The 26,985-nt window shown below is 44.3% G+C and overlaps 1 protein-coding gene across 2 annotated transcripts in view; it reads left to right on the forward strand.

Annotated features, from left to right (window-relative positions):
• The window catches only part of LOC119971252 (PH domain leucine-rich repeat-containing protein phosphatase 2-like), a 128,410-nt gene extending 103,195 nt beyond the window's left edge, over positions 1-25,215 (forward strand). For both annotated transcript variants that reach the window (XM_038806539.1, XM_038806540.1), the window contains 7 exons: positions 2,936-3,136; positions 4,637-4,799; positions 6,224-6,354; positions 8,542-8,655; positions 20,426-20,620; positions 22,410-22,641; positions 22,877-25,215. In XM_038806539.1, coding sequence (XP_038662467.1) covers positions 2,936-3,136; positions 4,637-4,799; positions 6,224-6,354; positions 8,542-8,655; positions 20,426-20,620; positions 22,410-22,641; positions 22,877-24,046 — 2,206 coding nt within the window. In that variant the 3' untranslated portion in view covers positions 24,047-25,215. The remainder of the gene's footprint in view (positions 1-2,935; positions 3,137-4,636; positions 4,800-6,223; positions 6,355-8,541; positions 8,656-20,425; positions 20,621-22,409; positions 22,642-22,876) is intronic.
• The last annotated feature ends 1,770 nt before the right edge of the window (positions 25,216-26,985 follow it).

Genomic DNA, 26,985 nt, shown 5'->3' on the forward strand with positions numbered 1-26,985 from the left:
TTTGTAAAACATTCTAATGCACTCTCCCTGTTTTTTCAGCAGTTTGATTATAAGACCTCTATGCTACTTGTATTATTTAAACGATCGCTTATCCCCACCCTCAACATATTATGCCAAACATTATTTAATTATGGTAACAAACTTTCACTGACTTTTTGTGATAAATTGGTGCAAACTGACCAAATATTATGGGTATGTTCTTCTGATAACTCATTTGAAATAAACATGAAATGCAAGGTGGTTGTTGAAGGCTAATCATCTTGTGTCTAGGGCACTGCTGCAGGAATTCCTCAGAGCGGTGTCCCAGGACCTTCATCCATGATCATCCCTCCACCATTTCAGTGTTTAGCATGATGCACAATTTCTCATCATGAAGCATATTTTTTTTTTTAAATAATTTTAATTCAAATTTTCACTTTCACAAAAAAGAAAACAATAACAGAAAATTCTAAGAACAAAAAAAACAGACCCCCCCCCCCCCCCCCCCCCCCCCCCCCCCGGTTGCTGCTGCCCTTTTGTTTTTACCGTTCTGCCAGGAGATCTAGGAATGGTTGCTATCTCCTGAAAAACCCTTGCACTGACCCCCTTAGGGAAAATTTCACTCTCTCCAATTTAATAAACCCCACCATTTCGTTGACCCAGGCCTCCATGCTTGGGGGCCTCGCATCCTTGATTGGGCCTGAACCTCCCTTCCAGCTCACCCAGGCTCCTGACACATCATGAAGCATACTTGAACACTGAGACTTGGATTGGTAGCATTCATCATACCTTTTTCTTAAAATAATTTTTATTCAAATTTTCACAAAAAAGAAAACAGTAACAGAAAATTCTAAGAATATGAAGAACAAACCCCCCCCCCCCCCCCCCCTATATACACAAGAGAAAAAATAAATAACCACCCGTCGTTAGCAAAGATTCAAGATCTAGGAATGGTTGCTATCTCCTGAAAAACCCCTGCACCGACCCCCTTAGGGAAAATTTCACCCTCTCCAATTTAATAAACCCCGCCATATCATTGACCCAGGCCTCCACGCTTGGGGGCCTTGCATCCTTCCACTGAAGAAGAATCCTCCGCCGGGCTACTTGGGACGCAAAGGCCAGAACACCGGCCTCTTTCGCCTCCTGCACTCCCGGCTCCACTGCAACCCCAAATATTGCGAGTCCCCAGCCTGGATTGACCCTGGATCCTACCACCCTCGATACCGTTCTTGCTACACCCTTCCAATATTCCCCCAGCGCTGGGCATGCCCAGAACATGTGGACATGGTTTGCTGGGCCCCCAGAGCACGTAATACACCTGTCCTCACTCCCAGAAAACCGGCTCATCCTTGTCCCGGTCATATGAGCCCTATGCAGCACCTTAAACTGTATGAGGCTAAGCCTCGCACAAGAAGAGGAGGAGTTCACCCTTTCCAGGGCATCCGCCCACGTCCCCCCCTCCATCTCCTCACCCAGCTCCTCCTCCCATTTACCTTTCGGCTCCTCCACCGAGGCCTCGTCTACCTCTTGCATCACCTGGTAGGCTTCCGAGATCCTCCCCTCTCCAACCCATACCCCCGAGAGCACCCTGTCCTGAACCCCATGTGGCGGCAGCAGAGGGAACCCCTCACCTGCCGCCTGACAAACGCCCTTATTTGCATGTACCTAAAGGTGTTCCCCGGGGGAGCCCAAACTTCCCTTCCTGCTCACACAGGCTCGCGAACTTCCCGTCTATGAATGGGCCCCCCAGCCTCCTGACACCTGCCCTGTGCCAACTCAGGAACCCGCCATCAATTCTCCCCGGAACGAACCGGTGGTTCCCCCGTATCGGGGACCCCATCAAGGCCCCCACCTCCCCCCTGTGCCGCCTCCATTGCCCCCAAATCTTGAGGGTAGCTGCCACCACCAGGCTCGTGGTATACCTCGTTGGAGGGAGTGGCAGCGGCGCCGTTACCAGCGCTTCCAGTCTCGTGCCCGCACAGGATGCCATCTCCATCCTTTTCCGTGCTGCCCCCTCCCCGTCCATTGCCCACTTACGCACCATCTCTACGTTGGCATCCCAATAATACCCACAGAGGTTGGGCAACGCCAGCCCCCCCCCCCCCCCCCCCCCCCATCCCTGTCCCGCTCCCAGAACATCCGTCTCATCCTTTGGAGTACATTCATCATACTTTAAGTGACGGGCACTAACCATCTCCAGTAAGAAGTAGTCACATTCAAAGGCACTAAACTGCTGAGTTCCCCATCATCGTCAACAACTTGAGAGACGCTATTGATCAGGAACTTAACTGGACCAGTCGAGTAAATGTAGTAGCTACATGTAGCAGTTCAGAAACTGGATAATTCTACAACTAGTGGCTCATCACCTGGCTCCTCCAAGGTATAAAACAGAAATGTAATAGAATACTCTGCAATTTCCTGAATAGGTGCAACTGCAACAATCTGCAAGAAGCTTTACATCAAACAGGGCAAAGTAGTCAGTTTGATTGGTGCTTCACCTACTACCTAAAAATCCACTTCCTCTACCCATTAATATAGTGTGTTCTATTCTGCAGAGACTTATTAAGGTTTCTTAAGCAACACCTCCCAAATCCATGTACTCCACCCCCAGAAGGAAAAAAGGCAGCAGGTATATGGGAACACCATCACTTCCAAATGCACCTCCAAGTCTCCCTGAATCCCCACCTGGGCTTATACTGCCATTCCTCAATTGCCGCTGGATCAAACTTTGGAAATCCTGACCTAACAACATTGTGGTCTGCAGTGGTCATAAAGAAGCCATGATGTGGAGATGTCATAAAGAAGGTCACTGCCACTTTCTTGAGGACAACTAGGAATGGGCAATAAATGCAGGCCTTGCCAGTAATGCCCACAACCAGGAATAAAGCTTTTTTCAAGAAGGCAAAGTTATGCAACGCTCCAGTTTATTGGAAATGTTATTTTTGTTTGTTTTTAGCTTGCGATGTCTAAATGTATCTGCAAACAATCTGGAATCACTGCCTCCCAACAGTGATACTGAAGACAGCCTCAGTGTTTTGCAAGAGCTTTATTTAACAGGGAATAATCTGACTGATAAGTGTGTTCCAGTGCTGACTGGACACCCACGTCTTCGGGTCCTTCATATGGCTTACAACCAGCTTCAGTCATTTCCAGCCAGGTAAAACACCGTTTCTCTTTGTATAGCAAATCAGTAACAATTCAACTAAAATTACCTATGTTTTGAAAGTTAGCCAACAATAAAGGATAATTTGGGGGAGTTGAGCAGTCATTTAAAATGTGTTGTAGCTCAATTATTAATTATATTCAAAACTGGCTGTTATAAGTCTATTTAAGAAAGCTATTTTGCTGTCAAGTGACTTCTCCCAGAAATGTGGATATTTAGGGGAAGCTAGATGAGCGCATAAGGACTACAGTAGATCAAGAAGACAACTCGCGTCACCTTCTTGAGGACAATTCGCAATGGGTAATAAATGCTGGCCTAGCCAACAACGCCTGTGAATTCATTTTTTAAATGGGAAAAATGGATAGGAGAATATGCAGATGAGGGGTTCGGAGGAGGCTCGAGTGGAGCATAAATTTGGTAGAGAATGATTGAGCTGAAAGACCTGTTTTTGACGTGTAAATTCTGTCTAATTTTATCTAATAATGAAGCTAGTTTCTGGCTTGGCTGTCTTGCACTCTGTTTATTGGACTTTTTTTTTAAAAGAAAATATTTTACTGAGGCATTTATAATTTTAAACATCAAATTTCAACAAAAATACAATAATATAATTAACAACCCCTCCCCGGGAGTTTATTGGACTCTTAAACACAATGGGGAATTACTTTTCCTTTGGCAAATAAAATTAACTTTTCCTTGGCTTAGTTAAAACTAGAAATACATTAAATTATTTTCATTAGAACAAGAACATAGAATCCCTACAGTACAGAAAGTGGCCATTTGGCCTATCAAGTCTGTACCGACCCTGTGAAAGACCAGCCTACCCGGGCCCTATTCCCCACCCTGTACCCTCACCCCAAGGGGCAATTTAGCATGTCCAATCCACCAAACCTGAACATCTTTTGACTGGGGGAGGAAACCAGAGCACCCGGAGGAAACCCGCGCAGACACGGTGAGCAAATGCAAACTCCACAAGGTGGGAATCGAACCCGGTCCCTGCCACTGTGAGGTAGCAGTGCTTAACCACTGAGCCACCGTACCACCTGCATTGTATCTGTACATGTTGTTTCATATATCCAGATACATATTATTGTGATGGAAAGTCTCACGTTAGTAATTATGTGTTGAGGTACAGAGTACAGCTCTTTCAATACTGCATCAATACTCTACATTCTTTGTGATAGAGTTTGCTAACTTAGCAGAAATTACCCATAATTCAGCAAAATTTGACAATAAGGACTGGATCTAATAAACAAGTGGGCAAGACTATCCAAAGTCATCACTTAAAGAAATCCACATAGTTTCACACATGGACCTTCAGAGAAAGGTGATGTTCATTCATTGGTCTGTGTTGGATTCAAAGCAAGATATCAGATGTGAAAGGGCAATTTTCTAATTTCCTGAACAAAGTAATTTTCGGATTTCACATATTTGCTTCAGTGGTGTTAGTGAATTCCATCTCTCTGGTATGCTCATTGCTTCACTCTTTTCCTTCAGTAAGCTGTCAAAGCTAGAGCTACTAGAGGAGCTCAATCTAAGTGGAAACAAACTAAAGACTGTTCCTACCACCATCACCAACTGCAAACGATTGCACACACTCATCGTTCACTCCAACAGTATTTCCGTCTTTCCAGAGATTCTTCACTTACCTGAAATTAAGGTGCAAAATGTGGTCTTTATTTTATCTTTATTTTATGTTTGTTGTATTCCCCCAGCACTGTTTATTTTCACCAACAAAAGAATATATTTTAGTACGCAGCCACCAATAATATCTCCTATTTACTGTTTATGCTTGCACTGCATAATCTTTATCACAGGCTGAATTCTCCAGCCCCCCAGTCACGTGTTTCTTGGCGGCATGCCTTTCGCTAGCAGCGGGATTCTCTACTCCCACTGCTTGTCAATGGGATTTCCCATTGAAACCACCCCTTGCTGCTGGGAAACCTGTGGCCGGGGTACGTTGCCGACAGGAACAGGCTGGAGAATTTCAGCTCACATTTCTTCACTCATATGCTCTGTGCATATAATGCTGTCTAATGGTAGATCTGGTATGATTTGCACATGATACCATAGCAAATGCCTTTAATAAATTGCTGCTAATGTATCCTAAAACACCTTTGAATTCCTCATTCGCGCTATTGTTCCTTGTATGTAATTCATCTAAGTTGCCATGTTTCCTTATGCAACATGTGATGCAAGTAAAATTGAATTGGGAATTGCAATTTTAAATAACTTCAGATATGTAGATTTTCATTTGGTTGCAAGGCTGTAAAATCTGGTCATTAATCAAAATTGAGTGCCGGCCTGAAAAACACTGTGGACCTTAAGCAGAGAACTCTGTGGCCAATGGTTCTCTGTAAATTATAATAAGCCTGTGCCTTTAATCTCATGCTATACACTTTGCATTTACATTGTCATCTAATTTGGCTCATAATGAAAATTTTAAACCAAACATTGCACTTTTCATTTTTGAGTTTTGAAGTAGTTAGATGGCAGCAAGCAGCGACTGCAGTGAAACTTGGAGCTTAAAAGTATACTGGGTTTCCAGTCAATATTCCTTATTTAGTTGGATTTTGTTAGCGTTGTTTTTTTATGTGGATAGTTTGACTTAAAACCGTATGGAATAACCGTGGAACTTATCTATGGTCAGTCAATCTCTTGCTCAGTTGCTAAGTGATTAAACAAACATTATTATTCACTCACAAACAGTCAGTATTCCTGATCTAGTTGGATTTGTTTATCTTTGCTTTATCTGAAATGAAAAATGAAAATCGCTTATTGTCACGAGTAGTCTTCAATGAAGTTACTGTGAAAAGCCCCTAGTCTCCACATTCCGGCGCCTGTCCGGGGAAGCTGGTACGGGAATCGAACCGTGTTGCTGGCCTGCTTGGTCTGCTTTAAAAGCCAGCGATTTAGCCCAGTGAGCCTTATCTGTGGATACTTTGACTTAAAATTGCAAGGAATAACCATGCAGTTTACCTATTGGTCGTTCAATCTCTTGCTCAGTTGATAAGTGATTAAACAAACATTATTCACTCACAGCTGGTACCAGTGTTATCACTCATTGTCCTTATTCTGTTTTAGCTAGTAGACCTCAGCTGTAATGAACTTGTGGAGATCTTGATGCCTGAGACCCTACCAGCCACCCTGCAGGAGCTGGACTTGGCTGGCAACACAAACCTGGTCCTGGACCACAAGATTCTGGAGATATTCAGGTAGATATCCACCTGTTCAAATATAGTGTCAATACAAATTACAAAATTGTTTTAAAATGCTGAAAAACCTGCAGCAGGCCAGATAGCATCTGTAAAGAGAGAAACTGATTTAATTTGCTGAATTTTCAGAGGCAGGCAGACCTGGAATTTCCTGTCGCTGATCAATGTAGTGGTTTGTCAGCGCAGTTCCGCTTTTGAACCATTTTCAAACAGGCTAAGTCCTGAGCAAAGTGTCTACTCGTCTGCAAGCATTGGATAGCCAATCAAGGCAATTATGCAGTCAACTAGAGCCACAAAAAGATTACTGTGCAGAAAGACGCCATTCAATCCATTGTGCGCTGGCCAAAAATGAAACTAGCCGCTCATTTTAATCCCGTCCTCCAGCAGAGCAGTGACCATAGCCATACTCTGGAAAGGTTCTCCCTATACAATGGCAGTCTGGAAGCTGGAAACATATTTGTTTTTTAAAAGTTTGTAAGTTCTGAGAATACCATCATGACATTACCTCCTGTTCCTTTATCTGCATTGACAAGCGTCTGCTCCCCAAGTGATGGAGGCCATGCTTAATTAAAAAGCGAGCTGCATTTTTTCGCCATTAATTAGAACCAGTGCAGAAGGAGGCTGTTTGGCCCGTTGAGTGTGCATCGACCCTCTGAAAGAGCACCCTACCTAGGGTCAATCCCCGCCCTTTCCCTGTAACCCCACTTAACCACATCTTTGGGCACACTAAGGGGCAATTTTGGCCTAGCCAATTCACCTAACCTGCACATCTTTGGATTATGGGAGGAAACCGGAGCACGCAGAGGAAACGCATAGACACAGGGAGAATGTGCAAAATCCACGCAGACACTTGCTCAAGGTTGCAACTGAACCTGGGTCCATGGCGTTGTGAGGCAGCAGTGATAACCACTGTGTTGCCCTGTGGAGGGGTTCCCCCCCTACACAATGGCAGTCTGGCAGGTAGGAATTTTTTTTTCAATTTTATGATTCCTTCGAAAACTGTCGGGTTATCATTTCTGACAGATTGTGGGGTCAGGACTTGATCCATCGTTGGAATTCCAACTTGAAAACAAGTTCTGCCCAATATTTCAGGGCTGATGACTTTACAACAGCATTGGAACATGCTAGAGATGAAAAGCTTTAAATCAAGGACAGAACCAAAGAAAAGGGCACAGAGAGAAAACAAAAGGGAGATTGTGATGGGGAAAAGGCAGGATTGATTAAATAACCAAGAGTCCAATGTTGTATTATTCATGTTCTTCAGTAGTGAACATTGATACAAAGTAGGTACAAAAGGGGATTTGGGTTTCGATTCCGACCTTGGGTGACTGTCTGTGTAGAGTTTGCATATTCTCCCCACGTCTGCGTGGATTTCCTCTGTACAGTCAAAGATGTGCAGGTTAGGTGGATTGACCATGCTAAATTGTCCCTTAGTGTCCAAAGATGTACAGGTTAGGTGGATTGACCATGCTAAATTGTCCCTTAGTGTCCAAAGATGCGCAGGTTAGGTGGATTAGCCATGATCAATGTGCAGGTTTACAGGGATAGAGTGGGGGAGTGGGCCTAGGCAGGGTGCTCCTTCGGAGGGTCAGTGCAGACTCGATGGGCCGAATGGCCTCTTTCTGCATTGTAGGGATTCTATGGATTCTAAAACTCCTGCCACACTTGAATCCACGATGGATCCTTCGATAATGGCACAATCCTAAATGGGCATCTGACTAAAGATATAGACCTTGCTTTTATTCGTTGTCTTCTCTTGCCTGTGTCTTTTTAATTGATTTGGTCACAACTTTTATTACCTTTTTCTGTTCTCTTGGAAGTTATTTTCCTTAAACCTGTTTAAAGACAAATTGAGATTTCTTTTTAGAGTTAAACCAGAAGTACCAGAAGACTTGTGTGTTAAAATAAAGTAGCACTGAAGAATTTTCTTTTTCATTTGTGAAGAAGATTTTTGTTGAGAAACATCATTGTCATGTATGTGCTTGATGGCCAGTTTATTTATTTGGAATTAAACATACCGTGCCTTTGGCTGTATCATGGGTTGCACCAGCACTGCAAATTAGGGAAATAAAAGTTCTACTGCACTGCTCTCCCAGATACAAAAACATTGCATGAATCTGATATACAAGGGTAAATGTTGAAAATCAAAATAAAATTATGTATTCTGTATGTTTTCTTTCATTGCAGCCATATCACTACCCTGAAAATTGATCAGAAGCCTACTGTACCGACTAGTGATCCAGCAGGAGCTCCGACATTCTGGAGTCATGGCTATTCTGAAATGGCAGGACACAGAAACAAGTAAAGTAGCATTGAGCCTGGTTACTATTTGCATTGGTGAGCTAAATATTGTAGGTTCATTTGTTCATTTTCCCAATGGGGCACAGCAAATTTTAATCCCTCTTCATCATCAAATTTACATGGCATCTGACTTGGTTGAATTTTCCATCTTCTCCCCATACAAGGAACTGCTTCTACTTATTTCCAATGTTATTTATAACTATGGAGCTAACCCGTTGCAATGATCAGCTCTGAAGTTCTCCAAATTCCCTTATCTTTTGTCTTTTAATCATTTATGTGCAGGCTCCTGGAGACGTAATCTGTGGTATAGGGTCAGTTTCAGTATGTGCATTGATGACACCCAGCTCTACTTCACCAATTTTGTATCGTCAGATCATCAAGCCTCTACAAACTCAGAGATGCTTTGCTTGGTGGCGGAACCTTTAGTCATCAAAGTCGTATACTCCTGTAAATCCCTTAATCGTGCTCCTTTCATCTGTCTCTTTCAAACCCTCTTTAAAATGTCCAATTTTGACTGCACGTTCATCCACCCTAATTATGCTATTGCTCTAACTGTTCTATGCTTTGCAAAGTGCTTTGCAACTTCTAATTACATTAAAGTTACAATGCACATGCAAGTTGTAACTAGTACTTGTTTACTGAATCGCAAAGGTTACAACAGTGAGGCACTTGTATCACATGTCAGTGTGTCACGGTCACCTTGTTAACTCATTGTGCATTGAGAATTGCTAGCTGTAGATTTTGCAACAAGATTATAAACTATTTATAATACTCCTATTGTGACAGATTGGGGAATGGGGACTCTGAATTGTGGGGAAAAACAGATAGTTCATGTTACTGGGGCTACTGTCAGAATACATTAAAATGTTCTGACTAATGTTCCCTCTACTTTCTCTTTGTTGCACTGTGCAATCTCTTCTAGACTCCGTGGCCTGGTTGTTTCCTGCATGGTGCATTGGTTCTGACAGCAGCAAAATCAAGAACTCTTTGACATCTGAACTATGACCTGAAAGCAAACACATGTTAATTTAAAAAGGAATCACTTTAGAGCCACTGAAGTTTACATTGCAAATAAACTTTGTCCCAAAATATCTGTGCCTCATTTTGCTACAGTAATCCAAAACTGATGCTACTGTCTCTCACTTTTCCCACTTTAAATATTAATTTTTCATCTAAAAATTAGAATGGCCTCTGCATTAACCATTCCATGTGGAAAAGCATTCCGTGCTCCCAATAGTCAACATTTGAAGACATTTTACCTAAGCCCTCCTCTTTCTTGAAACATTAATTGTGCCATTTTTTTTGTTCTGTTGCTCGTTCTGAGTAAGTGTACTTAACACTCACTTGGCTCTGTTTCTCTTTCTATGCTCTGGAGTCGCCAGGTGCTGTAAAAGACACCGTCACAAGTATCAAGGTCAAGTTCAAAGCAATAAAGCTATACACTGATTAGTAAGTCCAAAACAATTAGAGTTTATTATAAAACAATTATAATAACACTCATGCACACGCTAAAGACTAACTTACTTCTACCATTAAATGACTAATACTTATCTAAGAAGGAACAGGCAAGGTCAGGGAACAAGGCCTTCGTTCCGTTCTGGTCTGCAACTTCGAGTCACTATTGGTCGGCAAGGGTATAAGTACTGCCTAGGTCAAATAGCGGTCGTCGTTTGGCACTTACTTATCGATAGCTGCTGCTCGACGGCTGGTGTAAAAGACAGGATTCTGGAGTCGGAAGCCGGAGACAGGAGACTGAACCATGTGCGGAGCCTCTCTTTTATAGGTCCCCGGGGGTCCGTGCCCCTTGGGGCGGGCTTCCTCACCTGCTGGGGATCGATTGGACCTTTTCCCAATCGATATGATTTGAATCCCCCTATCCTAGGGCCGTTCCTTGATGGCTGGGGCGGTTCTTAGGACTCATTGTCCTGGCTTCGCTGGCTCCATCGTGTCTGCTTCGCTATTGAAAGTATCGATTGATACTTGAGTGTATCTGTTGTGCCCGGGACTGTCCCGGTATCACCTCATTAATATGTAAACTATTTTCCCATTTACAGCGCTGCCTGAACTCTGCAGCTGTCGGGAAACCGGTTTTTGCAAGTGTCTCAATGCTGAAAGCTTCTGCAAGCTGTTTGCTCTTTACTATATCCGTTTTCCCCTGCATTCTTTGCAGTCTTCTATTTTGTGTTACCAGTGGCCATCTTAGATGGCTACACTCCCTCCTTGTGATCCTCACGAGAAATTGTGAAGGATCACCTATGTACGGTTCCTTTGTGTTCCTTTGGGTTCCCTGACCTTAGCGAGTTCCAGGGCGTCTACTCTGTCCTTAACTATGGCAAAATATTTAGCTAACATTTCTCTAATTGGCGCTATGTCAAAGGGGACATGCATTACCAATAATCGGGAACCTCTACCTATCGAAACAACTACTCTCGTCTTACTTTTAAAACATCCTATCACATTTAAAATCTTATTCATTCATACCACAGTACACCTCGCTTTCTGACTCGGCAGTCGAGTTCAGAACAATATAATACATCCGTAATCCTTTTATTTACAGATCGCATTAAATAAATCTCTTGTACATCAAGGGGTTGGGGGGATTGGTGAAAACCGAAAATAGGGGATTGGACTCGGTAAATGGTTGAGGGGCAAGAGCGGGAGGCTCTCCTTTTCCATTTCCTCACCCTGAGGGTCTGTACTATGATGCAGAGAATTGCAATCACCAACAGTGATTCAATTATGTATGAAAGCGAGTACCAGGTCATGAATATTGAACCTCGCTGTTCATCGCTGAGCATGGAGAAGTTGGTGTGTGGGAAACATTAACGGCGGGGGTCATGGGGGAAACATGGTTTGCATTCGCGCGCAAAAATACAACTATAATCAGTAAAAAATATGTAGGCTTCCATCGTGGTCTTTCTTCTCTTCCTTCTCTTCCTTTTGTATGGCTGATCTTGCTGTGATCCCTCCTTCGACTGTTCGAAAGCTATGGAATCAAGCACAGTATCTGTCAATACACAGTTTAATATCTGTAATGCTAGTGTATCTGTCCTCTCATTCCAATTGTCCCTTAAATGAATGGCCAAGTCACACCCTGTGACTCACCTCATTTTTTTTTTCAAATGCGAATTTAGGACTAAACATACACCTAACAACTTTTTCACTGCGAGCCATCTCGCAGGCTTTGCGATTTACCATCCGAATGTTCCTGGATGTAAATAGCATGTGGGATGGCTGCCGAAGGGCTACCTAAAGAAAAATGAAACCAAATTTTTAAACGAAAAGGTCGAATGAGTTGCGTATGGGCCGCTACGGGTAAGATTTGAATGGGATCCCCGGGTAAGGCGTGCTGTGCCGTACCCGAGCTTGGCTGACCAAAAGGGGGTTCTCAGACAGGGCGGGTCCTCAATGCCGTTTCTCCACTGCCTGAGGAACCTGAAATGAACGGGCAAGAATGTATTCATATGGAATTGCAGCCTCTATTCCCAGAATAGAGGGGCACCTGAAAACAAGGGAGGAGCCAAGATGCTCCAACATCTGAAAACATAAGACAAATCGTGAACTTTGTCGGTTCACCAGAGGATATCTAACTGAAGTTCTCAGAGATATCTGCGGACAAACTAACGTGTATGTGAGGTGGTCACAAGCTTTTCAGCTAAAAAGACAGTGTCCGATCTGCAATCAAACCCTTAACATGTAAACAAAACAAACAAACGTGCAGGTTCCATCAGAAAGGATATCGCTTCCCTCAAGCGGTTCCTCTGTTACATCATCTGGACACCTCACTTCTCTTTCTCTGTGAACAGGGTCACGAAGGGGTTGCTGTGTCGGGAGTCAGACATCAAGTCTTCCTTTTCTCCCGGATCCCATACTCTCGTATGGATCAGGCATGCAATCTGTGCATTATGTGACCGGGGGTCACTCTCGTCGTTACGGACAAGTCGCCAAGAATTGTCTCTGTGCCAAAATGTGGGGTCTAAATTTGAAGGGGCATAGTCGGTGTCGTCAGGGTCAGGTGGTGGGTCTGGGTGTGGGTTTGGATATTTAATGTAGGTGATCTCCATGGAGTCACTGGTGTCGGGGTCGTAGTCGCTGAAGTGGGGGCTGTAGGGTGGGGTGCTGTGGCTGTCCTTATTGTCACAGTCAGTGTCGCTGTCTCTGCTGTGGCAGCTTGTGGGCGTTCCGGGGTGTGGTCTGGAGTCAGTGGGCAGAGTCGAGGGCGAGTCCGATGAGGAACTGGTCTGTGAGGGGGAGGGTGGAAATGTGTCTCTTGTGGGCGGAGCGAGATGTTCTGCTGCGTCCAGTAGGACATGGTGTGAGTGGTTGGACTGTGTTCCATAAGCCTTCAGTTGGTTAATATGAAACCACGCAGTCTTACCGTTGGGGTATTTTATTCTGTAAACGGAGGGGCTGATTTTGTCCGAAATTGAATACGGGCCGGAAAATTTAGGAGCCAAAAACGTGCTGGGATTGTAAACAGATAACATAACCTGTTGCCCAACCTGAAATTCCGTGGGGTGTACATTTTTATTAAAACAAGCCGTGCTCTGTTTTCGTCACTTGCCATGGGTTACTGCGGCTGCTAACTGTGCAGACCTCACAGTTTCCACTAATTCTTTGACTGCTATCTCGTGTGAGGGCCGTCACTTCGGGGCTAGTCATGTCCAGTCCTAAAAGGAATTCTGTCCCTTTCATAGGGCGTCCGGTCATGAGTGTGTGTGGGGTGAAACCTGTGGATGATGAAACCGTGTTGCGGATGAACATTAGTGCGAATGGGAGCACTGAATCCCAAGTCGAATTGTTCTCCTGCACCATCTTCCTACGGGTCGATTTTAGGGTCCGATTCATGCGTTCTACTATCCCGCTTGACTGGGGGTGATACGTAATGTGGAAATTTTGTTTTATGCCAAATATGGTCAGGACGTTCTTCATGACCCGTCCTGTAAAGTGAGATCCCTGATCTGACTCTCTACTTCTGGGGAGACCCCATCTCGTAAAGATGTGGTGGGTCAGGATCTTTGCAGCTGTCTTAGCTGTGTTGGTTCGTGAAGGGAATGCCTCTACCCATTTGGTAAAGTTATCTATAACTACCAGAACATATTTATAGCCATTCCTGCAAGGGGGCAATGGTCCTATAAAATCGATCTGGAGGTTTGTCCAGGGGCCATTAACGGGGCGAGTGTGGCTAAGTTGTGCCGCCTTTGAGTACTTCTACGGGTTATTTTGTGCACAAATTAGACAATTCTCGATGTAGTGTGTGACATCTTTTCGTAAGTTTGGCCACCAACAGAGTAGTCTGAGGTGTCTTGTGGTCGGGCCGATCCCTTGGTGTCCATGACTGTCATGGAATAAGGCAATCATTTGATTCCTATCTTGTTCAGGAACCACATACAGTTTGTCTTTAATGATCACACCCTCATGTGTGGTCAAAGCGTGTCTGAACCTATCATATTGGGCCACAAAGTTTCCTTTAAAAATCTCCCTGAGATTTCCGTCCTGTTTCTGTGCCTCAACTAAATCTTTTAATATCTGTCTGTGAGACCTGAACTGCACTCTCAGGGGCGCTCGCTGGTGCGCTAGCTGGGGGTGTCCAAAGGTGACCTCGCCTGGAACCTGCTTTTGCCAGTGCGTCGGCTTTTACATTTCCAGGGGGGGATGACCTATGGTGACTCCTAACTTTAATTATGCCATAAGTCCTATCCTTTGCCTTGTCTAGGATGTGGCGGAGTAATGGGGCTGATGGAAGGGGTTTCCCGTCTGCGGAGACAAAACCTCGTATCCTCCACAGGGGTAAAAAATCGGTCAAGCTGTTGCAAACAAAAAAACTGTCCGAATATATGTCCGCCAGGCTGGGAAACGAATCTGGGTGGTCCACTATATATGCGATGGCCGCGATCTCTGCTGCCTGCGCACCTAAGTGACCCAGTAATTTTAAAGAAATTTCCTCTAGTGCGCGACCCTGCGCATCCTCCACATAGATCCCGCATCCAGTGATGCGTTCTCCATCTAAAACTGTGTATGAACCGTCCACATATATTTTCAGTGGGGCACACGTGTCTGTGTGCTGGGGGCTCTGGCTTGAATTCCCTATCTTTCTGGGGGGTGTCTTTGCTATGAAGGGTCCTGTGTTGTGTAGGGGTGCTACAATCTCACATTCATGGGGCTGTCCTGGATACTGGAGATTGTCTGCTAAAAATGTGTGTGTCCTGGTCCGTTTAACTGTTATGTCCCGTCCTTGTAACAGTAACGTCCATCTAGCTGCTCTGATCTGGCTCACTGAGCCGTCCTTCAGTCGACCGTCTAAAAGTAACTGTGTGGGGGTGTGCTCGGTCAAAATGGTGGTGGGATTGAGTCCGGTAATGTACGAGAAGTACTGAACTGCCCAAAAAACTGCTAGGAGGTGCCTCTCGCAGGCTGAAAATCCTTGTTCTACGGGGTCTAAAAGTCGTGAGGCATAAGCCACGGGTCTTAGCTGCTCGTGCCGTTCCTGGAGGAGCACGGCGAGAGGGTCAGATCTGTGCTAGCTACCTCTATTGCATAGGGGGAGAGTTGGTCTGGGACTTGTAGCGCGGGTGCTGCGCTAAGGGCCTTTATTAACTCTTCCACAGCCTCTGTATGCTGCGGAAGCCATTCCCATGGGGCTCCTTTTCTTAAGGAGGTCTGAGAGTGGGGCTGCCTTTGTTGCAAAACCGTCGATATGGTTCCGACAGTACCCAACCAGTCCTAAAAACGACCGGAGGGCTGAAACATTCTGGGGAAGGGGCAATTTGACAATCGATTCAATTCTTTTGAACTCGATCTCTCGTTTGCCGTGCGTGATGACTGTACCCAAATACATCACTTGGTTTTCTAATATTTGGGCCTTTCTGGGGTTAACTTTACATCCGATTGAGTTCAGAAGTTCCAGGAGCTCGGCCAGAAGCGTAATGTGCTCTGCCTTGGTGTCTGTCTGCAGTAATAGGTCGTCCACATACTGTACCAGACATTCGGGGCGGGAAAATTTTGCTAAACCATTTGCCAGCTGTCGGTGGAAAATGGAGGGGGAATTGTGGAATCCTTGTGGGAGGCATGTCCACGTATACTGCTGTCCTTTAAATGTGAAGGCAAATTTGTACTGGCACGCCTTTGCCAATGGGATTGACCAGAAGCCATTGCTAATGTCCAAAACCGTGAAGAATTTTGAGTGGAGTCCCTGTTTGAGCATGGTCTTGGGACTTGTTGCTACCGTGGGGGCTACTGCTGGGGTTACTTTGTTGAGTTCCCGATAATCGATGGTCAGGCGCCATGATCCGTCGGGCTTTCTCACTGGCCAAATAGGTGCATTATTGGTCGAGGCTACTGTCCTAAGTACCCCTTGCTCCAATAAGCTGTCTATTACCTTTCCAGTTTCTCCCTCTGCTTCTAGGGGAAATCGGTACTGTTTCTGTGGTCTGGGGTCAGGTCCGGTAACTTGAACATGTCCAGTCATTCTGCCGCAGTCGTGCCGGTGACTGGCAAATGCTGTCCTGTGTCGGTTTGGAACTGCCCTAACTTGTCTGTCTGTTCTAAGCGTGGTCAAGTCGAAACAATAGTCGCCTACTGCGCTAATCTGATTTGCATATTCTCCTACTGTGAGAGTTGCGGGTGCTCTGTCCGATTTTGCCATTCTCCAGACACACTGGTTTACTGGATCGAACGACAGGCTATGGGCATTCATGAAATCGATACCCAGTATGTGTTCTGCTGTGCGGGGTAGATTAACTAAAACAACGGGGTGTCTGGTGGAGATGTTCCCTAGCTGAATTGCTACGGGGGCTGTAATGTGTCCCTGCTGCGAGTGACCTGTAAATCCGCTGAGTGTAATTGTGGATGTGGTCGGCCACGTGTCTGCCTGTGCTGTGGTGGTGGAATTAATTGTGGTGCGGGACCCTCCTGTGTCCCAAAGTAATTCTATGGGCTTCCCTCTAACCTTTGCCGTGACTACCGGCCTTCCGGATTGGTCCCAGAGGGTGTCACAGACCCAAGTGGGGGAGCCCGAACACCGTCAGTCCGTTCCAGCCACATTGATCTGTCCTGACTGTAACCCTATACTATGGATGGGCTTCGCTCTATTCCTGTTCAGAGTGCCTGTCTGCTGGCCTCTCTGTGATCTCTGTGGGGCATTGCATTCTTTTGCAAAATGGCCTAATTGACCACAGTTGTAGCATTCCTGCAACTTCTGTGGAGGGCTGTTCTTCCCTTCGTTTACCCATGCGGGGTTTTGGTGCGCTCTCACTGCCTGAATATCCGCTGCAGCCTGAGCTTCCTCTGGGGTCTTTACTTTAACTTTGCCCTGGGCAGATTGTTCCCAAGCGCGGGACAATCTTTTCAGAACCCATTTCTCATTATGGGCCTCCTCTGAGGGGTCATAACTATTGCAAGCATTCTGTCCTGCATCTGTGGCATGGGAGATTATGGTGCGGGTCCATTTAACCATGGTGTCTCGGTTTAAATGTGCGCAGTCTAGTACGCCAAAAACTGCAGTGAAATGGATCCACAGCCTCTCTGCGAATGCTGTGTGGTGCTCTGTCCTCTTTTGCCTACATCTATTTAGGCCTTCGACTGGGTCTCCTCTATTGTACCCTATCGCGTCTAAAATGGATGTATGCATCTCCTCTAGTGTGCCTCCTCCAACGTTCTGTGGGTCGGGGAGGGCTGCAACTACTGATGAGTCTAAACTCAAAACCGTGTGCTTAACCTGCTCTCTCTCATCCAGGCCGTACATGGTAGCCTGCTGTTTTACTTTAGCGAAAAATTGGTGGGGGTCTGCGGTGGACAGAAACGGAGTGATTTTCTCACACGCGTCCCTGAGTTGCGTTACAGTTAAGGGGGTGGTGTAGGTGATGTCGGGTGCGCCGTCTGTGGTTGCCTTTCTTTGGGTGGTGACTGGGTTCATTGGTGCGGGTGCTATCTGATCTGTGGGGGGTTGGGGTGCTTCCCTTTTCTGCTGCGCTGCTGGCACACATGTTCCCTGAACATAGCGCTGCGCTGTCTCGCTTAATTCCTGCCAATCTGGGGCATTCTCCTCATCTAACTGTTGTTAGATGCCCCCTAACGGGGGCAGCACGGTAGCATTGTGGTTAGCATCAATGCTTCACAGCTCCAGGGTCCCAGGTTCGGTTCCCGGCTGGGTCACTGTCTGTGCGGAGTCTGCACGTCCTCCCCCGTGTGTGCGTGGGTTTCCTCCGGGTGCTCCGGTTTCCTCCCACAGTCCAAAGATGTGCGGGTTAGGTGGATTGGCCATGCTAAATTGCCCGTAGTGTCCTAAAAAGTAAGGTTAAGGGGGAGTTGTTGGGTTACGGGTATAGGGTGGATACGTGAGTTTGAGTAGGGTGATCATTGATCGGCACAACATCGAGGGCCGAAGGGCCTGTTCTGTGCTGTACTGTTCTAAATTCTAACTGTGTTCCAAAGGTGCTTTGGAACCCATTCTGCACTGAAAGCAACGATTGCAGCTCCGCAATCTGCTTCCTGCATTTTGCGTGGTCCACTGTGCTCTGTCTTTGCTCAGTGGTGGCAGCATGGAGTGCTCTTAAAGCTGCCTTTAGGTCAGAGCATTGCCTCTGCAATGCCTCTACCTGCTTTTCTGATTCATCTCGTATCAGGACTGCACATTGCACATTCTGATAGACTTTTTCATATTGGGTCTGGGAACTGCTCAGATGGACTAGACACGACTGATGTGCCCTCTTGGCATCATCTACCTCTCTACCCTTCTCTGCCAGCTTCCCTCTTAGCTCGAGGTTTTCCCTTTCGATGTCCCTGACATCCACTTTACTCATTCTGTTTTGTTCCTCTAACTCTGCTCGGAGCATCCGAACGACCTCCTCAGTGCCTCGCAATTGTGCCAAATGGGACACAATTGCCTTCGGCTTGCGTGCTTTACTAAGATTTTTCTTATGAATTTGAGAGAGGTTCTCCCACCAAGTATGTCCTATACTCCCGGGACCTGTCTCCTCATTCATACTAAACTCACTCCAAAGGGGCCATCCTTTCCCTTTTAGATACTTGCGGAGTTCCAGCTCCCATACAGGACACTGGCCTACTCTGCTACTGCTGGTCGCTGCGACCACGAACTGCTCTGGGTTCATGAGGCGTTCCATTGCCTGCATGGCCATTTCCTCTTTCTGTGTTTAATTTGGAACAGGGGATGATCAGGTAATGTTTTAAAATACGGGTAGGGCTTTCGCTATGTTCCGATTTATAAAACTTCCGACAGTTTGTTGCAACAAAAATCTCTCAGTTTAACCTTACAACCCTGTTAGTTACGCATGCAAAAACACACTTCCGAATTATCGTTATTGATTTGAACTCCTTGAACACTTGTGGTATTTCCTTTTTCCCAATTAGATTTCCAATTCAAATTTCTGGGTTCTCTCGGAGTGGGGGTGCCACTTCTAATCGAGTCCCGTCGTTTGGCACTTACTTATCGATGGCTGCTGCTCGACGGCTGGTGTAAAAGACAGGATTCTGGAGTCGGAGGCCGGAGACAAGAGACTGAACCATGTGCGGAACCTCTCTTTTATAGGTCCCCGGGGGTCCGTGCCCCTTGGGGCGGGCTTCCTCACCTGCTGGGGATCGATTGGACCTTTTCCCAATCGATATGATTTGAATCCCCCTATCCTAGGGCCGTTCCTTGATGGCTGGGGCGGTTCTTAGGACTCATTGTCCTGGCTTCGCTGGCTCCATCGTGTCTGCTTCGCTATTGAAAGTATCGATTGATACTTGAGTGTATCTATTGTGCCCGGGACTGTCCTGGTATCACCTCATTAATATGTAAACTGTTTTCCCATTTACAGCGCTGCCTGAACTCTGCAGCTGTCGGGAAACCGGTTTTTGCAAGTGTCTCAATGCTGAAAGCTTCTGCAAGCTGTTTGCTCTTTACTATGTCCGTTTTTCCCTGCATTCTTTGCAGTCTTCCATTTTGTGTTACCAGTGGCCATCTTAGATGGCTACAGTTCGTATCCATTTTGATGAAGATATTTTTATCAGTATAAACTTAAAAATAAATTCCAATTAAGGGGCAATTTTATCGTGGCCAATCCACCCACCCTGCACATCCTTGACTTGTTGGGGTGAGACCCACGCAGGCACGGGGAAAATGTGCAAACTCTACACGGACAGTGACCTGGGACCAGGATTGGACTCTGGTCGTCAGTACTGTGAAGCACCAATGCTAACCACTGTGCCACCATGCCACCCTCAGTAAAAACTTTTAAATGGCGTTACAAACAGTCACCTATTGTAGCGTGTCAGGTATACCATATTGCAGAATGTAACTAGTCCTCTGCAATCTAAATGCAGCTCTTTTCTGGGTACATCAAACATTAAAAGGAAAGAGTTATATCATGAGCAAATCTGGTAATAAAGTCATGCTAACACAATTATCAGCGGCGGTTGATGATGGATAGTTGAAGTAAATGGATTAGTCGAACACCCATATGAGTATAAACGCCACCGACTATCTGGACCAGATAGTCCATCTCTGTGCTGTATAGTCCATCTCTTGTAAATGTGCTTTGTTATCTTAATTGAGTAGAGCTTGGTTAAATCAAATCAAAGTCAGAATATATTTGAGAGAAATGGGAGCTATGACCATTTCAAGATAATATCAAACCACAGTTATGTTGCAATGTGTAGCATATGATGTTGCATTGTGTCAGCATGTGAAAAGTGCTGGGTTTTCACTGTCTCTTCCTGGATTGGTACTAAATTCCTGCTCACTCACAAACATATATTTTGTATTTCCCAGACTCTGTCTTTCAGTTCTTGCCCTAGATAGCTTTGGAGATAATTTGGAAGCGTTGTATGGAGTGTTTGATGGAGACAGAAATATGGAAATCCCTCGTTTGTTGCAGTGCACTGTGGGTGACGTGTTGGCAGAAGAATTACAGCAATCCAATGTGGACAATGTCTACATGACCCACACATTCCTTGTCTCGCACAGGTGAGAAAGCTGCAGTTACAGTTTACAAAACCAGTTTCCAACTGTTCCATATATCTAAATGGAGAAGTTTCAAGATGAGAAAGACACACATAGTCTTCACAAACAACTGCATGCCTGGACTTTCTGATTTTCACCAGGGTCTTTAAGGGTGTGGGCTGGTTCAGGCCGGGAGTCTGCACTCTGCAATGCCGACCTGGCCCACTCCTTTGCAGAGATAATCATGCATGTCCTACTCCTCCTCAGTTTTCATGGAGTGTGTCAGCTATTTAAAGAATTGTGGTTCATGGATCTGAAGAGGTATTGTGAATTGTAGTCTGCATAAGGAAAGTTAAGTGTCCCCAAGCCAAACAATGCTCCTCCACCCAACCTGATGCCCCATATGCCAAGCTGTGGTACTTCCTTGCCCATTGACTCATTATCAATTGGACAGAATCAATGACAATAGGATGTTTATAAAAAAACTTTTTTTTTTTAAAAGTAGTTCATTCATAATTTTCCACTGTCTAAACACATCCTTTTACTACAGGGAATTAAAAGTGTAAATCATCCAGACCCTTTAAAATATCAACAGCAGAAAATTGACAACCAAGACCCAGAGCTGTTAGTCATGCAATATTTTCACTGGGCTCTCAGGCCATGAATGCGTAATGAGGCAGATGTGAGGGCTAGAGGGCCTTTTCATTTTAACTGGGAAGAAATCCCACAGGACTGAGATGGGCCTTTTAAATAGCCTACCAGGGCACCCTCTGGCTGCCTCAGACCTCTTTCCAGAACTGGCTGGCCTGACTGCAGCTTACCCCCCAAAGCAATGAAGATCCCATCTTTGCAAGCACTTACCACTGAGGTGGGCAAAACCGAGAATTTGCTGAACTCCTGCTACTCACATCGAAGATGAAAATCCACTTGATATGATATTTTTTGAAGCATAACTTGAAACCAGATAGCAGATTACTCTTCCTTCACTCTGAGCACCATTTTACCAGGTGACAGTGGTAGGGAAGAAACTTGCTCCTTGGTACAGGCTGTGATTATGCTATTCTGGAACTTATCACTGGGAAGCTATGTCCTGGCAATGACTCTTCCTTTTTTTTCTGTTTGGAGGTAATAAATGGAAGTAGAGAGCTTTTAGGGTGAGTAAAACTGGCAATAGGAATCAGCAAAATAATTGATCTTTCAATTATTATGCATCTGTTGTTAATGTCCCCTGCCTCTTTTGATACTCCGGTATACCTTACTGGTGTACTTCAAATTGACATTAACTTTTAATCAGTTTAGCTATTTGAAAGATGCAGTGAAATATTATTGCTGTTTATCAACCTTTCAGAGATCATGTCTCATTATTTCTTTATTGATCTAATTTAAAGATGATTTCAAATTGATTTGTGTTTCAAAAAACATTTTTTTAAATTTAAAATGCCCAATTCTTTTTTTCCAATTAAGGGGCAATTTAGTGTGGCCAATCCACCAACCTTGCAAATCTTTGAGTTGTGGGGATGAGACCCACGCAAACTCTGGGAAAATGTGCAAACTCCACACGGAGAGTGACCAGTGGCTGGGATTGAACCCGGGCCCTCAGCGGCATGAGGCTGCAGTGCTAACCACTGTGCCACCGTGCCATGTTTAGAAATAAATTTTCCTAATTATAATATTGTATCTCTTATTCAATAAACAATACATTACTGAACCCAAACATACATTCAGATCATTTCATTTTAAGATGGAAGTACGAATACAGACATTAGTGCTATTCTCATAGTAACAGTTTTATTCACTTTCCTTTCTTTTTAAGAAAACTTGGAATGGTGGGGCAGAAGTTTGGTTCTTCAGCTGTACTGTGTCACATTCGCCGTGATCCCAGTGACCATAGCAGTTATTTCACTCTCACGGTGGCTAATGTGGGCAATAGCCAAGTGGTGTTATGCAGAGATGGGCAGCCACTGACACTTTCAAAAGTGTTTAGTCTTGAACAATGTGTTGAAGAACTGGAAAGAGTGAAACAGCAAAAAGCCATTATAACTGAGGTAGGCTCCCAAATTTAGTTTATTTATTTTTGCCCGTGACAACTGATGCAAATATGCATTTGTTAATTTGAGAATCTGTACAGCATAACTTAATGCTTCTATCCAACTGTTGTATTATATAATGCAAAACAGTCTTTCAGTTCTTAATATCCGATGAATTGTGTGGTATATTTTGTTATCTTATTTTAGTACCAGTAAACATTCAGTAACATATGTATTTGTTTATTTTCCTTAGGATAATAAAGTAAATGGTGTTACCTGTTGTACACGTCTGTTGGGCTGCACTTACCTCTTCCCATGGGTCCTTCCAAGACCCCACGTTCACACTATATCACTTACTGCTCAGGATGAATTCCTTATCTTGGGCAACAAGACGCTCTGGGAAAATTTGTCCTATGCTGAGGCAATTGAAGCTGTTCGAAATATTCCTGATCCTTTGGCTGCTGCTAAGAAACTGTGCACGCTTACCCAGAGCTACGGTTGCCATGACAATGTTGGGGCTGTTGTAGTGTATTTAAATATTGGGGAAGACAACTGTACATGTGAGGTAAATGGAGTTCCCTTACCTAGTCCAGGTGTATTTGCCCCTGTTAGTATGATAGTGAAAGATGGTGCTCACTATTCTGCCACCCCATCATCTAGTAGTGGTATAGCATCTGAATTTAACAGTGAGATGTCTGCTTCTGAAGTTAGCAGTGAAGTGGGATCTACAGCGTCAGATGAGCAGCCAGCCACAAGCCTAGAGGCTGGTACAGTCCCTCGCTCCGAACGCCGTTGCAGCCTCCATCCAAGCTCTTCCACTAGTGTTTTCCAGCGGCAACTTTCCAGTGCGACATTCTCCAGCAACCACTCAGATAATGGCCTTGATAGTGATGATGATCAACCAGTAGAAGGCGTAATCTCTAATGGTAGCAAACTGGAAGTAGAGGTGGACATTCATTGTTTCCAGTTCAAAGTTCCAGGGAGCTCCGCTGTTTCACAAGTCCGTGATGAGGGATTGTTTGTTAGCATGTCTGAGGATGACAGTACAGGAACCTATTTAAAAGTACAGAGACAAAATGGTATGAACAGTGGGTCATTGTCAACAATTAACAAGGAAGGAACTGATCTGAAGAAGTCCTCGTCTGCAACAAACTTACAGGGTAAGAAATTTTCAAATGGATCTGTGGTCCCTCTTGAAAAAAGCCACAATATTATTGAAGTGGCTACAGAGGCACCAAAGAAAAAATGTGGATATTTTGCAGCACCTGCACAGCCAGACCCAGAGGACCAATTAATTGTGCCACCAGACCTGGAAGAGGAAGTGAAAGAGCAAATGAAACAGCATCAGGATCCTGTTTCAGAAGCTCAATCCGAGAGAGACAGTAGACTTACCCATCAGGAGGTCTATGATACAGCTCTGTAGCACAGTCTTCTGGCAATGGAATCCCTGCTATTCAGACATTGTCAAAATGAGGGTTAGGATAATACTATATTAGATATCTCTTGTACAGATGATAATCATGCCAACTCTAGAGAATATTATTTAAATTGTACATAAATCAAAATATATTTCAAGATGCTTCAACATATGTCAAACCAAAATTGACTCTGGTATTGGCATTGAATTCATAAGATTTTGAAGTTATCACGTGATGGTTTTATGTTTTCATTATTAAATTAAAGCTCTGTTATCTTCTTGTGACAAGAACAAATTGTATTTAAAAATGGCAAAAGCTCTATGGCATCCAATTTTACATACTACAGCCTGTGTAAAATGTTTACAAAGCTTTTTCAATTACATGGACCGCATCTAAATACATTTTGACTGTTTAAAAATAATAGCAGCATTTCTAAGTAGATTAATGCATTTTCAGTGGTTTCAAGTTTTTTTTGCACTGACCAGGTTTTCCTTTGAGCTAAAAATTAAGCAACCTAAAATCTCTTGATTTTTAAAGCAGTAATTCAGAAAACAATGTGACCACAAAATGTCCGAGTCTTTTTGAGACATTCGGTTGTAATGTCAGTCAGGTTTGCATGGTTCTGTCTGCTCTATTTATAATCTTTGCTGCTAAGCACTCCAAATAGTTGGGTGTCTAATAAGGCTTGCACCCGATTTGAGCAATGCAACCTTTTCAGGCATCCTTGTTTAAGGAAGATGGCCTTAGAGGTTTATAAAATTAGATTTTATGTTAAAGCACAGTAATACTGCAGCTTTAAATTGAAAAACTGCAAACTTGTTGCAAATAGAAAGAAGATTCCAAGTGAAGGTTGCCTTCAGACAGTGTTGTGCTTTATGAAAACTGTTGCAGGTGTCTATGTCTTTATGTTGCAATGAGTCCATCTGGCTTTTACTTGTGATCACAAATTTCCTGGTTAAATACACCCTGAATTGTAGTTGAAGATGAGATTTCATACTTCATCTGCATGTTTTATAAAAAAATGTTTTCCGTGGTTATATGTCAGGAAATCTGTAGGACTGCTCAGAGGATTAGACACATGTGCTTTGTCTATTTTACCTTTAATGACTTCTGAAATATATTTCATTAATTTGTGGAAGGAAAGAAACAATGAACATTGGTACTTGCAAAAAAAGAAATGCTGTCTTGTAGGTTTTGCCTACGTGAAATGATTTCAAACAAATGAACTAAACTAGCACAATGTGATAACCTTACTAAATGACTAATAGAACCCAAATTCTAGTTTTAATTTAACTTAGTTGAGTTGTAATCTGGCAGGTTTATAGAGTCTTCAGGGTCTCCTGCATTTAGGTTACAGTTAATGAAATGACAGAGAGCCATGAGTGAGTTGGGAAGATAGAGTTGTTGTCGGCTACAGCTAGAATGACTAGAATGCTGCTTGGTTTTATTCGTAGTTCTAAATTCTTGAAGTAACTGTCTGACCATTGATCTTCCATTTATTCCAACATGAAGTTACTCATTCACACCTTCACTTTAACCTTTGATGTCATTGTCTCCATTAAAATCAGTGTGCATTCTCACCCTGGTCATTCCACCTGTGCCACCCACATCTGTGCCCCATTAAGTTGAAGGTCTGTATACTTGAACATTTATGGAGGGTGACTAGTCTAGCTGTTCATCGCCAGATCTAACAGGACCACAAAGAGCTGATGGTGTGTACTACTCTATTCCAGGATCATCCTGGAATGCACAGATTACCCACGGCACTATCAACCATCTTTTTAAACACCTCACCATGTCTCCTCGATCCTTTCCAAAAACAAGTGCATGGAGTTCCTGGATTTCTTTGTCATTAAAATTGAAACCATTCATTCACCTGCCTATGCTGCTTCCCTCCTAATGCACCATGCTAGTCTTCCCGCCCTGACTTAAATCTTTCTTTACTTTCCTACTTCCCTATATGCCCTCTCCAAGTTCATTCACCATGAGAACCTCCTGCTCCTCCTCTGATGCTATTCCCATCAAATTGCTGACCACCCACCTTCCCTTCAAATCTAACACAATCAACTCCTCCGTTGGCAAACTTGCCTTAACCCCTCTGTCCTTGCAAACTATTATCCCATTTCCAACTTCCCTTTTCTCTCCAAACTCCTTGAATATGATGGCGACTCCCAAATCTTTCCCAAAACTCCATCTATGCACTCGGAATCACAGTGCGTTTTTCACTCTCTTGCTGCAGCAAGTAAACAGCCCTAGGTGACTGTGCTCCACGTTATCCTTCCTCATTCTATTTGACCTGTTTGCTACCTTTGACATGGTTTTGATTACACCGTTCTCTTCCAAGCATCTCCATTGGGCCGCTGGGTGGGACTGCCCTTATCTCGTTCCATAGCCTCTATTGAGTATTATCCAAAGCATCATTATTATCGGTATCAGTATTGTCCAAAGCAGATGCTACCGAGGGCAGCACGGAAGCATAGTGGTTAGCACAGTTGCTTCACAGCTCCAGGGTCCCAGGTTCGATTCCCGACTTGGGGCAGTGTCTGTGCGGAGTCTGAATGGGAACAACTAAAGGAAAGGTCAGTGATAGGGTGAAGGGCAGATGAGATTAACGAACAAATGATTTCAAAGGCAAAAGCTAAAACCAAGTGGTAATGCATATAGCAAAGAAACAATAGTTTGTCGATATGTGAATGTTTAAACAGCCGCCATTGGAATGAAGGATAAAAAAGGAAATAATCTAGCAAGAGAACAGGAAAAGCGTATAGAGCAAGATGGATGCAGAGGGTATGATTTGCAACTGTTGAATTGGATATTGAGCCCAGAAGGCTGTAGAGTGCTGAGACGAAAGATCAGGTGCAGTTCCTTGAGTTTGCGTGGTAGGCCATGGATAGAAAGGTCAGAGTGGGAGCAAGATGGGGAATTAAAATGACAAACGAAAGGA

The sequence above is a fragment of the Scyliorhinus canicula genome, chromosome 9, assembly GCF_902713615.1.
Source record: "Scyliorhinus canicula chromosome 9, sScyCan1.1, whole genome shotgun sequence".
NCBI classification, from domain to species: domain Eukaryota; kingdom Metazoa; phylum Chordata; class Chondrichthyes; order Carcharhiniformes; family Scyliorhinidae; genus Scyliorhinus; species Scyliorhinus canicula.